Source organism: Haliotis rufescens, unplaced genomic scaffold, assembly GCF_023055435.1.
Source record: "Haliotis rufescens isolate VD_foot unplaced genomic scaffold, xgHalRufe1.0.p SCAF_1, whole genome shotgun sequence".
Lineage (NCBI taxonomy): Eukaryota > Metazoa > Mollusca > Gastropoda > Lepetellida > Haliotidae > Haliotis > Haliotis rufescens.
Window position 1 is genome coordinate 30,160,741 of NW_025963779.1, and position 16,428 is coordinate 30,177,168.

Sequence of the window (16,428 nt, forward strand, 5' to 3'; positions counted from 1 at the left end):
GTGAGATTTCATTTATATGAAGGCATGGACTGTTTGTTATCTGAGGATTTGAGAAGTGAGAACCTGATTGTGACGATTCTGTGAATGTTGGCATTGCAGACACAACATGATGCAGGGTTTATACACCAGTGAGCATCCCCTGTAAACTGTAGCCACTGTTTCTGCGAGTGTTAGCACAGCAGGTACTGTGCCACCATGTTATACAGGCTTTTTATACACTGTGGGAGGCGCTGGATTTCAACTGAATGAAATATTTTTATGTGTGAAAGATTCTATTATTTATCTTGCACAAATACCTGTTTTACATGAACTTCTATAATTATGTCATTCTTTAATCATCATTTGCTTAGTGCCAGTTTTATCTTCAGTGTATTGTTTTCGAAGCTTGGAGAGTTTGGTGTCTGGAAGAGACACTCTTTGGTGTTTCATGGTACCCTTGTACAGCTGTTAATTTTGCTTAAATATTAGAGAGCTTTTCATATTATTGATGTGTATCTGCATGAGATTATTTACACCAAATTAGTGTTATCTGTATTTTCAACCCAGGTACATTGGACAAGACAGTTAGACTGTCTGCCAACCCGTGTGACTTCATTCCACTGTTTAGTGATCATGTTCCTTTAACTGTATTGTTACTGACATGTATTCAGACTGTATGAACAGAGTTTGGTAATAATATTAAGTGGCCCCTCTGAAAAGTAGCTGCTTACTGTGTTTTCCACTGATTGTAACCAAGTTTTGTTCTCTTGAACCACATTAGGCCGTTATTTTTTTATTTGATGGATCACGGATCAGCTGACCCAATTTTCATCCAAATTGGAAGAAAGATATCATCCAAATTTACGCTCCTTTACCCACCTAACGCATCTTTCACGCCGTTTTCTTTTGAGATTACTCAATGTTTTAAAAAAATCATCTATGAGGATGCTCAATTTGACATACAATTTTCCCCAATTTGTTATTTTGATGAGTCATTGCTAAATTCCTTGCATGATGAATCCAACGTAATGTCCCTTATCCTTCAAACGTTGCTGAAATTAACTCACTTTGACTTCTGAGAAAAAACTACAAAAAAACAAAGCTTCCTGTAGACAATGGCATTAAAGATGCCAATGGCGAATTCATTTTTCTTCTTTTTTTCTCCTTCTTAAAGGTTATATTTGTAAAAACTTTCTGTGTTTCAGTTTATAAAAATAAGGCTGATGTCAGCTTTTCTAAAAAAATATATTCTCCCCTTTGACTTCTGACTTTGACAAAGAAAATCTGTGATCCAGCAAATAAAAACAAATAATGACCTTATCACTATGTATGCATGCTGTATATGTTCGAGACTTCATTCTGTGTACTTCTACATCATTGTAACTAAACCTAGGAAATGTTTCTGGAACTGACATCGACGGTCAAGGTCACTGATTATGAAATAAATTGTGTATGATCAAAGGCACATGTTTTAGGGGATGGGGCTCCATTTCATGGGATTCTACCTACCTCATCCTCAGTGTCAGGGTCACTAGAGGTCACATTACAAAACACTGCAAAAAACAGTCAGGAACAGATTTCTTAATAAAGGAGAAAAAGCTCTTTGTCGAGGGGGGGTTGCGGTCGGGTAGCCTAGTGGTTAGAGTGGTTCACTCGTCGCGCCGAAGACCTGGGTTTGATTCCCAATGGGTACAATGTGTGAAGCCCATTTCTGGTGTCCCCCGCCGTGATATTGTTGGAATACTGCTAAAAGCGGCGTAAAACTTGTCGATGGTGATGAATTATGCATACCTTCATCAGTACTATCATATATCAAGATCATTTATTAATTAAAACATAGGGCAACAGTGATTTAGAATTGTTAGTCAGTTGTTTTGACTGTGGTATAGCACAGGTATCTGTTGTTAAATATCAAATGTATGTATATAGAAGCTCACAAAAACTTGACCCAAAATTCAATGTAGGTGGTAAGAGGAAAACGAATTCAACTTCCAAATGACTTTATATTTGTCACTTTAACAGCTATAAATTATATATTTTGCTTATATTGTTATGGAACCACATCTAATTGTGAAACAGAGTTGACATATTTGTCAATAGTCTTTTTATTTATGTTCTTATTTCATTTTTATGTCGGTCAGTTTTGTAAAGCCACTCATAAAAGATAAAAGGCCTTACTGTCTGATATTGCTAGTGAATGGCTCTTTCAAACCTGACCTTGCATGACTGGGTAATCTAGCCTCACACTGCACTGTGTAAGGGGCGTGGCCCTACATGATGCAGTGTACCTTCTTGTGGATCTTAGTCATCGATCTGCTGCTTCATCTTACCTTCATGTATGCAGGGAGTCTATCATCTTCCCGAAGCAAGGGAGTTAACTGACTTTAAAAGTCCAGTTTCCACCCTTGTCGAACAAGGCTGAAATTTCTGGTCTAGATCGTACCACCACTAATGGCTCTTACGAGTTGTGTCCATTCTATGTCCCTCCTATTGACCAATCAGATTCTACTGCCCATATATCACTTGCATTTGCTTCAAACAAAATGGCGGTACCATGTGAAGACGAACTGATCGCTATTTCTGTATATTGTGATAAAACGGGTCTTACTTTTGCGAAGAGCATCAAATCACGTGAGCACCTTGACTGAAAACATGAAAAGATTTGGAAAGTATCTGTGGACACCGAATTGGCAGTACAATGCTTTGCAAATCCTGCAATCGACCAAAACCTGCACAGCGGTTTACGAACCGGATGTCGATTTCGTTTACACGATTTTGATTGGATTGTACATAGACTCGCTAGTCAAACCAAAAATATAACTCCATAATTCCAGTCTAGTTCGGCAAGGGTGGAAACTGAACTTTCATAGTCAGTTAACTCCCTTGCCTCGGGAAGTTGGGACTCTATATACATGTTATATACACTCCCTGATGTTTGCAACTGTGTTTTGTCTTTATTTACCGGTATATACAATGCATGTAGATGGATGTGCTTAACACTGTTCTTGTTAAGGGAGTACAAGAAATTATTTTGTTCCACACAGCGCTATATGTCCTTCTGCATAGTGCTGTGAGGTTAACCCACCAACAAAGACACGACAATGATACGAAAACCAGTGTACATGTATGTGAGTGAAATAAAGCCAATCGGACATTGTTATGTATTTCTTAAGTGTTTCTCTTTATTTGTAAACAGCAGCAATATGTGCACTTGTACAATGCAGAAGTAGTTCAAAGTTAACACATTATTTCCCCGTTTGAAGCATACTGATCATCAACAACACACATGATTAAGTTATTGAGTGACGTGTTTTCAACAGGATTTGAATATTTGAATTGAATTATTGTTGGCAAACAAATGTACAGTAAACTACGGTTATAACGAACTCAATGGTGCTACTAATGTTAGTTCGTAATAACCGTAGTTCGTTATAAGCATATATACAGCATATATACAACAAATGACCGGTACTAAATACAAAGGTTCGTTATATCGGTAAGTTCGTTATATTATAAGAGTGTTCGTTATAAACGTAGTTTACTGTAAATAAATTCCTGAATTATGTGCTGGTATTTGTGTATGTTAAGATCATCCAACAAGCACTTTTCCAAACGGCCGTATCCTCGCTATGACATTACAATGTAGACTAACATTTGGTTCCAGAAATAATGTTGTGTTATTTTAAAATATATATCTACAAAATTTATAATAAAATCCAATAGAGACCAGAACAATGCTTACTTTCAGACTTGCCAAATCATTTTAAACTTGAGTTGGATTCCTTTCTTAATGTATTTTCCAGGTTTGGAAGCCCACTATTTCCAGTGGTATGTTTCTCATTATATTTGTCCTTCAATGTAGCCTGTTTCTATACTACCCTTGACAAGCCAGTGTCAGGTATGTCCATATAAATCAGTCATCAAGCAACATTGGGTTTTGAATGTGATCTGTTACACTTCTCTTTTGAATCACTACTCTAACACAATATGGCAATTTTGAGTTGCAAATACAAACACTGATATATTTATCAAAATCGTTGGTTGCATATAATTATTCACCTACATTATCTGAGGTAGTAACTGACACCTTATTATTGTACACGAAACTCGGGCAGGGTTGCAGTTTTTAAGGAATGTACTATCTTCTTACTTTGACTATCACTGTTGTGGGTCACTTTACGTGTTTAAATATGTCGAAAGAATCCAGATAACGTTGGCTGACTGCACATCGTACTTCCTCTATTAGGCGCTCAGAAGTATATTAATTTGGCACAAGCTGTTCACCCATGTACTGGAGGCACGGCGTCTCTTGTGTTTAATGCTAGAACAGTGGCAACTCACTACCCTATCGATTTCCAAATTCTAGTCATTTAAAGGGCACACTTTCAGAAAAGGGTAATCATTAATCACCAACAAAATTAATCACAGTATTAGAGGCCCGGCTTCTAGATTTTGGCCAATTACAGACCAGAGTGTAATGCAGACACAGCGTCTAATAGAGGAAATAGGGTAGTTGCGGTTTATTGTACAGTCGATAACAGCACCCGGCCACTGTACCCGAGCGCTACCATGTATCTTGGAAAAGGGAGCAACCATTTGGCCTTCGGGAGGGAATTTTGGCTGAGAACACCATTCGTTTAAAATGAGCTAAAATATGTTTTTTTAATGAATGAAAATAACGAAGTCATAAGAAGCAACTAACGGGATCGAGTGGCTTGGTTGATGCATGTCATCGTATCCCAAGTATGGGTAGATTGATGCTTATGATGTCAATCACTGGATTGTCTGGTCCTCGATTATTTACAGACCGCCGTCATATAACTGGAATATTTTTGAGTGCGGCGTTAAACAACAAAGAAAGAAAGTGAGTTACATGAACTGTTTCGGGTTATGCCGTGTTAGCCTTGTTCACCCGACAATCTATGCTGCTCGAACAAATCGACTTACTGGATCAGATGGTCAGGCTCTGTAACTTGGTTGGCAGTTTGTGAACGTACCCCCGAAGGCGTGGATTGTTGCTCGTGATATCAATCAATGGTTTGATTTTTCTGGTCCAGATTCAATTACTAGTTATTTACAGGCCGCCGTCAGTCGAAATATTGTTAAGTGTGGCGTTAAACAACAAACAAAACATTGAATATAATCAGAGAAACAACATATGAACCGATATTTTATCCACGTTTTTCGTCTTGGGGTATGAAGTGTTATATCTTCGCATGATCTGGCAACCAGCTCGAACAGATGCAGAGCTAACGCTCTTATTTAACGTCTCCATTTCTTTACTTTGGTGCCGAACTTCTCGCTGACGGTGACGATAGCGCCATTTGGAGATTCCTCTCGCAGCAGCTCCAAGAACGCTTCTCCCACTTTACTCGGGCTTTCAACAAACATGAAAAAAGGTTCAGCCATCAATACTATTAAATTAGACTGCACCTTCAAATCCCGTGATTCATTCCGATTGAATGTATCGCCCAAACATAAGGAGGGTTTACGAGAAGCAGAGAGGAGACTACCATGATGCACATGGATCGTGTAGAACAGAAACGTGGAAACATCATGTCCGATTCTTAGCCTAGAAGTGATGACATTTTGAATCAACCACAGCATCTATAAGAAGTATGACGTGTTGCAGATAACAACATCAATTCATGGTATGACTCAACAGCATCATTTCATAGTATGCCCACTTTCAGATAGCACATCAATTCATGGTATGACTTATTGTATATATAACAGCATCATTTCATAGTATGCCCACTTTCAGATAGCACATCAATTCATGGTATGACTTATTGTATATATAACAGCATCATTTCATAGTATGCCCACTTTCAGATAGCACATCAATTCATGGTATGACTTATTGTATATATAACAGCATCATTTCACAGTATGCCCACTTTCTGATAGCACATCAATTCATGGTATGACTTATTGTATATAAAACAGCATCATTTCACAGTATGCCCACATTCTGATAGCACATCAATTCATGGTATGACTTATTGTATATATAACAGCATCATTTCATAGTATGCCCACTTTCAGATAGCACATCAATTCATGATATGACTTATTGTATATATAACAGCATCATTTCACAGTATGCCCACTTTCAGATAGCACATCAAATCATGGTATGACTTATTGTATATATAACAGCAGCATTTCACAGTATGCCCACTTTCAGATAGCACATCAATTCATGGTATGACTTATTGTATATATAACGGCATCATTTCATAGTATGCCCACTTTCAGATAGCACATCAATTCATGGTATGACTTATTGTATATATAACAGCATCATTTCACAGTATGCCCACTTTCAGATAGCACATCAATTCATGGTATGACTTATTGTATATATAACAGCATCATTTCATAGTATGCCCACTTTCAGATAGCACATCAATTCATGGTATGACTTATTGTATATATAACAGCATCATTTCACAGTATGCCCACTTTCAGATAGCACATCAATTCATGGTATGACTTATTGTATATATAACAGCATCATTTCACAGTATGCCCACTTTCAGATAGCACATCAATTCATGGTATGACTTATTGTATATATAACAGCAGCATTTCACAGTATGCCCACTTTCAGATAGCACAACAGCAATTCATCAATTGTTTGTTGTTTAACGCCGCACTCAGCAATATTCCAGCCATATGACGGCGGTCTGTAAATTATCGAGTCTGGACCAGACAATCCAGTGATTGATATCATGAGCATCGGTCCACGCAATTGGGATACGATGACATGCCTCAACCAAGTCAACGAGCCTGACCACCCGATCCCGTTAGTCGCCTCTTTCGACAAGCATATTCGCCTTTTACGGCAAGCATGGGTTGCTGAGGACGTATTCTACCCCGGATCTTCACGGGTCAAATTCAAGATATGTCATATTGTATATCACAGCATCATTTCATAGTATGCTCACTTTCAGATACCACAATGTCGATTCATGGTTTGTCGTCTTGTATATCACAGCATGAATTCATAGTATACCCACTTTCAGATACCACAACATCGATTCATGTTTGCCGCAGCCTGATAGATACTAAAGCATATATGGTGGCACTTGACAGATATAACATAACTAATGTATAATATCATAATGAACACGTCAATATGAATGATAACGGGTGTCAGTTAACCACCGAATTAACCTGGCCACGTGACGTTTGACTTCTCCGATATGAACTATAAGCCGCGAATATTATTAATTATCGTCTACAGACATTTGACGTCTTTCTATTTGTTTTGAAAGGTTGTATACTTACTTCATGATCCCAAACATGTCAAATTGGGCCTGCGCTTCCTTTTTTGGATAGGGGAAGCGTGGGTCAAGGTCACTTTGAGGCAAGATGGCGGTATCTGAGAAGGCGGGACACACACAAGCAAAACTTAGGTTAGCTCGTTTATAGTGCGGGTTGTCCTGTCAACGGAAAAATTAGAAACCATAAGATAATGCCCTCATAAATACCTCTACTTATCAGATACATATGAACAACAGGAGAATGGGGAAGGAAATACACTCACAGCACAACTCTGGGTGAATGAAATGACAGCCTGCTTAGAAGCCCCGTATACCGGCAGATGGTACGTGGCCATCAGCCCTGAAAATGACACACAAGTGTAAGAGTTTGAACATTTCAAATATAACTTGAATTTATGCGATTAATGAAAGACCAGCAGGTTACAGAAATGAATACTAGTACGTTTAATACCTGACAGACCCGTGAAGATCCGGGGTATACTAGGTCTTCCACAACCCATGCTTGCCGCAAAAGGTGACTATGCTTGTCGTAAGAGGCGACTAATGGGATCGGGTAGTCAGGCTCACTGACTTGGTTGATGCATGTCATCGTTTCCCAATTCCGTGGATCGATGCTCATGATGTCAATCACTGGATTGTCTGGTCCAGACTCGATTATTTACAGACCGCCGTCATATGGCTGGAATATTGCTGAGTGCGGCGTTAAACAACAAACAAATGATACCTGACATAGACGCCATGTTGACCACGAGTCCACCTCTCCCTCCGGCACTCATGGCGTCGACAGCCAGAAGAGTACCACGGACCACTGACTTCTGGGAAGAAACCACAATTTATAAAGTATACATGCATAGTGTTATCGGTGCAATAAACAGGGTAAATATGAAAATAAGGCCAACTCGTAGGTCTTACCGTTTAAAAAAACTATATACATCGGTGCAAAGTATGCGGGTTCAAAATACTAATGCCTCACGTCCCCAAAAGGTTTAGACTAGGGCTGGGACGAGTCCAAATTTACTACCCAGGTACCCACACCCCTATTACCCGACCCTACCCGGGTACCCGCTGTTGGTTTCAAAATATAGGTAAAAAATGTCCGATTGGGAATAGTTTGACAGTAGCCTGAGCAAATTGTATTTAGATACACATATAAAACGATCTGGTCATGCATATACACTGAAGTTGAAGTTTTATCTTTATTCAAACATCAGAAGGAATGTGATCATAGTCATGAAAAAATGCGAACATATGTGATTTGTGTAACCATGAAGTTATAATGAATTTATTATTTATGTCATGAAACAATATATCACGTGACTAACCAAGGGTTCGTGTAGTCCTTTGAGTGCCCGGGTCCTACTCAGTACCGTCCCCCAGCCCTAGTTTACACCGTTGTTTCCCTGTGTGTGTGTGTGTGTGGTTGGTGGGGGGGGGGGGGGGGGGGGCGTGCGTGTGTGAAGTATTTGTCTGAGGGAAGACTTGGCAGACCAAGAAAACCCCGATTATCTGGAACCGCTTCCATGATTCCTTCATCCGAAAATGTCGGGTTTCGTACAATTGCAATGTGAATTGTTCTATCTGGGTTAACGGGATTCCCATGTCACTATGGTAACCTACCAGGTTGATGTCGATCATCTTTGTCCAGTTCTTCTCGTCAGCTATCCCAGCATTATTCACGACGATGTCCAAGCCGCCATATTTCTCTCTCACTGCGTCGAACACGCCTGTTCAGGAAGGTAGATGTCAGTGGCATTATTTCCTTGGCTAAGAGTAACCCAGCTTTGATTTGTTTGTCGTTTTACGTCTCAGTCGAGGGAATTTCAGCTATATCACGACAGCCTGTAAATACTAGTAATCGAGCCTGGATCAGTGATACGATGAATTGTTTGTTTGGCTGTTTTAATCGTTTGATGTGTAACCCCCAACTCCGTAGTATTTCAGCTATATGACGGACGGGAGGGGAAGGACACGCTCACCTTTCCGGGAACACCTGGCATCATCACTATTTTTTGGTGATTCCTAAACACATACTCACGATATAGTCGGAATCGTACAATCGACTCTGCTTATGAAAGTGGACAGTGTTTTGTCGTCGCTTTTTTTTAGACGGCGCCATGAATGTTTTGAGGATGCTTCTGTAGTGGCTCATGATGGATATTGTGGTGGTTCCATAATTGTCCGGGATGTTCTACCTACTGCAGGGGGCACGGTCGCCCAGTCGTCTAATGCGCCAAGATTCGCTGTGCAGAGATGCGTCCCCTGGACACGCTAGAAACCTATGATTGTGGGTTCGAATCCCGGTTCGCCCCGATTAAGTTTCTAGGTTTGTCAGCACCACACCCGTGCTCGTGGGTTTCACCGAAGTGGTAAACGTCTGAGACCTGCATCATTTCGAGCTTTCCTCCCACATTGAGCTGACACGCCGCGATATAACTGGAATACTGTTAAAAGCGGCGTTAAACACAACTCACTAACTCACTCACTCACTAGCTACTGCAAGGACAAAGTTACATATCGAATCCCAAAACACATCACAGAGATGAGATATTGGCCCCTGTTGGGGTACCCTCCATGAGGATCATGCGTCGCTATACAGTTGCCCCGATCTTTCAGAACGATAATGCTCATCCCATCATTAATTCGACATAAGGCAGGCGTAGGATGGAATTGATCTGCTTGCCCGTGAATTTCACCCCATTGCATATCTCTGAGATCAGCTTGGGCTTCGTGTTTGCAAGAGTCACGCAGTGCCACGTGATCTATTGGGGTGTATCAAAGGCCCCTCTCATTATGACACTCAATATGAGATCAAGGTTCAGAAACATGGATGGGTACAATCACCAGCAGCTTCTTATTGACCTTTCATTTGGACTGCTTTTGGTGAAAGTGAAATGCCGATTTATAGTGCTAGCCCACTGAGATACCATGCCGCAGTTTAACATGAACACCCCATACAGAAACAATAAACTCCGAGCCGACCAGTCCTTGTTTTAGCCCCTTAATGCCGAGCGCCAGACAGGGTAACAACACAACCATCTTTTAACGTCTTTTGGTATGACGCGGTCGGGATAGAACCTGGACCTTCTGATCTCAGGGCGGACGCTCTACCACTAGACCAAGGTGGCGGTCTCGAATCCTTTTGGAACTGGAACACAATTTGTTATTTAGAGCCAATATATCTTTACTAAATTTTGTGAATTGATTTCAAGTCCCATATCATGTAGGCGACCACCATATAATAGTTATGCTGAATATGTATCAAGAGGGAGTTGCAGGTTACATAGCTATTGAAGGACTCCCGTTACTCGAGACTCAATGAACTACCTTCCAAATCAGCTTCTACCAGTACGTCACACTTCATGAAGAACACTCTGTCTTGGCCATGTTGTTCCTGCAATCTGGCTGCAGTCGCTCCCCCCACGTCCACGTTGATGTCGCACACACACACCTGTCAAAATAATAACACAGTAAACTGACAGGCAGTTTTTACTTTAGTATCAGGCTTCCGGCCCATAGTACATTCATTTGCATGAGTGAGTGAGTGAGTGAGTTGGGTTTAACGCCACTTTTAACAGTATTCCAGTTATATCGCGGCGTGTCAGCGTAATGTGGGAGAAAAACCCGAAGTGATGCAGGTTTTAGACGTTTACCACTTCCGTGAACCCACGAGCACGGGTATGGTGCTGACAAACCTAGAAACATAATCGGGGCGAACCGGGATTCGAGCCCACAATCATAGGTTTCTGGCGTGCCCAAGGGACGCAACTTTTCACAGCGAATCGCGCCGCCTTAGACGACTGGGCCACCCGTGCCCCCTCATTTGCATGAAAATGATATACCAGGAGATAGCAAGAAAGATATGTCAACCCACTTTTGAGGGAATAGAACAGAATGTTTCCTTCCTGGTGTAAAATGAGAACAGTAATTGCATTTTACATTTTACTGTGAAGAACGAAGCGTGGTGTATTTCACGATAAAACATTGTTCTATTATGATGTCATTTCTGGAAATTCGAACATGCGCTCGCAACTTGATAACGTCGTATATATGACGACGTTGTTTTGAAGGGGAGTGTCTCGTGAGCTGTTTCCCGTAAATGTAGCTGGGCAACGCAGATAAACGCGATGGCCGAACGAGTGCATCCCAAAGCGTGAGAGATATGACAATCGGTTTAGGGAGAAAAGGTACAGGTAATCGAGGATTGTGAAAATATGCGGGAAATACCCACCTGTGCATAAACAGGACTCGCCGACATTTCCAAGATCGGATTCTATTGATTCATCATTATTGAAATACGGGTAAATATTTTTAAAGCTTGTACTTTTTATCATCATTTTTAAACAGGCTGTACATAATGTTGATATCTCATATAAGAAAAAAAAAAACCCACTCGTCGTTTATTTCTTAAATATATTATGCAATGACTTCGTGTATTCCAGGTGAAAAGGTGCAGCTGCTGCGTTTTCGATTCGAGAGATTCTCATCTAAGTATCAATGACTGAGCTAGCGTCCGGTGTTCATGTTGAGGTGTCTCACCTGGCGGCAGGCCATATGAGTTTCCAGCGAGCAACAGAATCGGCACGCTCTGGCATCGAGCGTTCAAATTTAAGTCGTAAAAGTTTGAGTGACTGAGTGAGTGATGTTTTACGCTGCATTTAACGGTAATACAGCTGTAAGTCTATACACGATGGCATGTACTTGAACGAGTCTTCACCAGATAAACCAGTAGCTGATAATATGAGAAACGTCCCAAGCCGACGGAGTACAACACGAAATCAGTGAAGTCACCAAGTCTAACCACCACACGCATAGTCTTTATAAATGTATATTCGCACATGACCATCGCTGCAAGGTGTATGCTTCAGTATAGATCTGCTGCCCTACACAGGACAATATATATGCATCAGTAAAGCCTACTGTTCTGCACAGGACAAGATACATGTATCAGTAAAGCCTACTGTACTGCACAGGTCAAGATATATGTATCAGTGAAGCCTACTGTTCTGCACAGGACAAGATACAGGTATCAGTAAAGCCAACTGTTCTGCACAGGACAATATACATGTCTCAGTTAAGCCTACTGTTCTGCACAGGACAATATACATGTATCAGTAAAGCCAACTGTTCTGCACAGGACAAGGTACATGTATTAGTAAAGCCAACTGTTCTGCACAGGACAAGGTACCTGTATTAGTAAAGCCAACTGTTCTGCACAGGACAAGGTACCTGTATCAGTAAAGCCTACTGTTCTGCACAGGACAAGGTACATGTATTAGTAAAGCCAACTGTTCTGCACAGGACAAGGTACCTGTATCAGTAAAGCCTACTGTTCTGCACAGGACAAGGTACCTGTATCAGTAAAGCCTACTGTTCTGCACAGGACAAGATACATGAATCAGTGAAGCCAACTGTTCTGCACAGGACAAGATACATGTATCAGTAAAGCCTACTGTTCTGCACAGGACAATATACATGTATCAGTAAAGCCAACTGTTCTGCACAGGACAAGGTACATGTATTAGTAAAGCCAACTGTTCTGCACAGGACAAGGTACCTGTATCAGTAAAGCCTACTGTTCTGCACAGGACAAGATACATGTATCAGTGAAGCCTACTGTTCTGCACAGGATGTGGGTAACAGCACAGAGTCTTACCTTTGCACCTTGTGTTAGAAGGGACTCGGCGATAGATTTCCCAAGTCCTTGAGCTGCACCTGTTATTAGAACTACTTTACCCTCGCACAACATTTCGTCAGTGAAGCTAACAACTTCCTTAATGGATGATGGTGACACAGTGTCCAGTGCACTAACTGCTCGATACACGGATGTCTCGCCGACAGGTTCGTATTTAAGCCCTCGTGACTAATAAAAGTTGATTACTGTAAAAACGCAGGGGGGTTCATTAAACATTTGGGGTGATTGTATATTGACCGGACACGCTGGTCGTAATAATCATTGTATGTCTCCGCTGATGGAAACTTCATAGACACATCACCAGGGTTTCATTCTCATGTTGATTATGTACTCATTAACATGGATGTAACACGAGCGGTTATTTGCATTGCTGTAATATAGCTTGCTGACTAACCAATAGTAAATTAACTTGCTGTCTGACCAATGGTGATTTAGCTTGCTGGGAAACCAATGGTAATTTAGCTTGCTGAGAAACCACCATTGGCGTCAAGCTATTGTTCCTACGGTTGATTCTGAGCCTGGAAATTCACTGGCCATTCTGAACGTGCATTTTATTCAAGTAAAACAATAGGTCATTATGCAATATTATAAAGAAATTATGGTGGTATACCAGATGGCCATTATCACTCAGACTCGATTGGGAGATGAGTCAGAGAGATGGAATCAAGATATCGGTTGCAAACTGCCACTCGGATAAGAGACAGGTTGCAACAGGCAGCTGGTGTAAGAGTTCACGCCCAGACGGTGCGAAATCGTCAGCCCAGGTAATCTTCGTGCACGACGTCCCGTGTCATCCCAAAACTTACTGCACGTCATTTGAATCAGAGGCGCGAGTGGGTAACGTCACTGGGGTAATCGTCGTTAGGCTAATGTCATCTATTCTGACGAATCGAGGTTTACTCTCGACTTCCATGATTGAAGGAATCGAGTTTAGAGACGCCCTAATGAGCGTTTTATGAGCATGGTCGTTTTGGGGATGGGTGCAAAATGGTATGGGGTCGTATCACAATGACATTACGAACTGCGCTCCATATTGTCCATGGCAGTCACAGGTCAATACTATCGGGACAACACCATTGCACCACTCGTGGTGCCATTTGCAGAGCGTGTTCGTCAACGTTTCATCTATCAAGATGATAATGCACGTGTTCACCATGTGAACCAATGGAATGTGACCCAGTTACTCAAACAGCACAAGATCCGTATCATACCAGCAATCAGTCCTGACCTTTCCCCAAATGATCACGCCTGGGACGTCATTGCCAGACGTTTAGGTCAACGTCAAAATCCACCCGCCACTCTCAATGAACTCGGCGCTGCTGTCACTGGTAAGTAGACATGGGTCGACCCATCAGAAGCATGGCTCGAGGAATTCGTGCATGTCTGGCCAACAGAGGTGCTTTTACCCGATATTAGTGACGTTGGATGCAAAATGGAAATTTCGACTTTGACCCCCAACCTCATTAACGATCTTGTGCGCCACCATCTCATCTCACCAACCATTAGAACTCATTAGATTTCCTCGCCTACTCCCAAACAGATATGATCATATCGTTTCCATTTGCCAATACGATATAGATCAGGTGGCCTTCGATTGGTTACTGGTGGCCTGCTGTGTAAATAATACTGTTTGCCAAAATATGTTTGATAAATTTGATTTTAAACATAACTTTGTATTTATGACTAAATTGTGTATATATATATCAACTTGTTCTCGTTGCTATATGGCTGAAATAATGCCGATGAAACGTTACATTTTAATTCACTCGCTCACTCAATAGATCAGAGAATATGTCTTGATTCCCAATATCCCCTATTGTTTTGGCATAGAATATGACGCTCCTCCACGACAGCCATGGGAAAATAAATTGGGCACCAATAGTTAAAGACATATTGTATGAATGTGGATATGGTGATATTTGGTTACAGCAACATTGAGATATGCCACAGAACTTTATAAGCCGTTTTGCAAATACCTTGAAGTGCAAGCTTCGTGAGTATAACCAACTAAGCAGAATTGGATAGATCGGTAATGCAAACATCGAATGCGGCGCGTCAATATGGTTTATTTGCCCTTTAGTCCTGTCTATCAATTTCAAAGGCTGAAACGAAAATAAAGCGGAGGCGGAGACAGGATTCTTTATGGTCATGTTGGTGGTGATTTCCTCCAAAATTACACGCTTGATCGGACAAGCCCGCCCTGCCGTTTCCACCCAAGAAAGCATGCCTCGCTCAGGGTTATGATCGGCTGCAAGACCGCCTCCGTGGTCTAGTGGTAGAGCGTCCACCCGGAGAGCGGAAGGTTCGAGGTTCGATCCCCGGCCGCGTCATACCAAAAGACGTTAAAAGATGATACTTGTTGTTACCCTGTCTGGCGCTCGGCATTAAGGGGCTAAAACAAGGACTGGTCGGCTCGGAGTCAGTATACTGTGTCTGAGTGGGGTATTCATGTCAAACTGCGGCATGGTATCTCAGTGAGCTAGCACTATGGATCGGCATCAATACGGACAAGTACAAGCAAGCAAGCAAGCACGCAAGCACGCACGCACGCACACACGCACACACGAGCTGTGTGCGTTGGAGCGTTGTCGTGTTGAAACTGCTCCCTCTGGCGGTCAATAATTGGATGAAGGTAAGGTTGAAGAATTGGATTCTTGTAGCGATTTGCTGTCAAATTTCCATGAACCACAACCAAGTCAGATCTCCTGGTGATTCTCACACACACACACACACACACACACACACACACACACACACACACACACACACACACACACACACACACACACACACACACACACACACACACACACTACCGCCACCGAAATTGTCGAATTCACGTACACAATGTGGGCAAAAACGATCATTTTGACGACAATAAACACGTTGTCTTCCATCTCAATACCAAGGCTGTAAGGTATGGCACCAACGCAAGCGTTGCTGTCGATGGATCTGCTGCAAAACAGGGACGGTAACTGGACTTCTGGGTCGGATTCCAGCCTCGCGAAGATGATTCCTGACAGTCTGGTCCGATATCCTCCTCAAACCAGGGATGCGTCCTGCAGTCTCCGTAGCTGTGGCATTGCGATGACGTAGGTGGAACAGTCGAATGTAGCGATCCTGTGCAGGGTGGTAACTCTTGGTCGGACGGTTCTCGGACGGTCTGCATTGAAATTGAACTGTGTGTATCGGTCTCAAAGGCTGCAAATGGTGCTGTGGTGGAGGTTGAAGTGGCGTGCAACAGAAGACTGCGATTCCCCTCTTTGGATACGTCCTATGGCAATGTTCCACTCAGCAGCGCTGAGTCTCAGCATTTTCGAACTTGAAAAATGTCGATAATTGAATGACAAATTTTCTAGTTCGAATGCTTGCCTTTTAATAGCCAGTACCATGAGCCACGAATGCCATAACCTGCACGTGCATTTTGCTTTACTGTTTTTCTCCATGACATTTTTGAACAAGTGT

The 16,428-nt window shown here is 41.8% G+C and overlaps 1 protein-coding gene across 1 annotated transcript; it reads right to left on the reverse strand.

The window, feature by feature from the left end:
- Positions 1-4,809: 4,809 nt before the first annotated feature.
- Positions 4,810-13,094, reverse strand: LOC124114067 (15-hydroxyprostaglandin dehydrogenase [NAD(+)]-like). The gene is made up of 7 exons (XM_046474609.2): positions 12,925-13,094; positions 10,596-10,719; positions 8,889-8,995; positions 7,996-8,086; positions 7,535-7,611; positions 7,276-7,430; positions 4,810-5,356 (listed from the first exon to the last, which is right to left on the reverse strand). Exons 1-7 carry the CDS (start codon positions 13,015-13,017, stop codon positions 5,242-5,244), a joined length of 762 nt encoding a protein of 253 aa, XP_046330565.1. The 5' UTR covers positions 13,018-13,094; the 3' UTR covers positions 4,810-5,241.
- Positions 13,095-16,428: the final 3,334 nt, after the last annotated feature.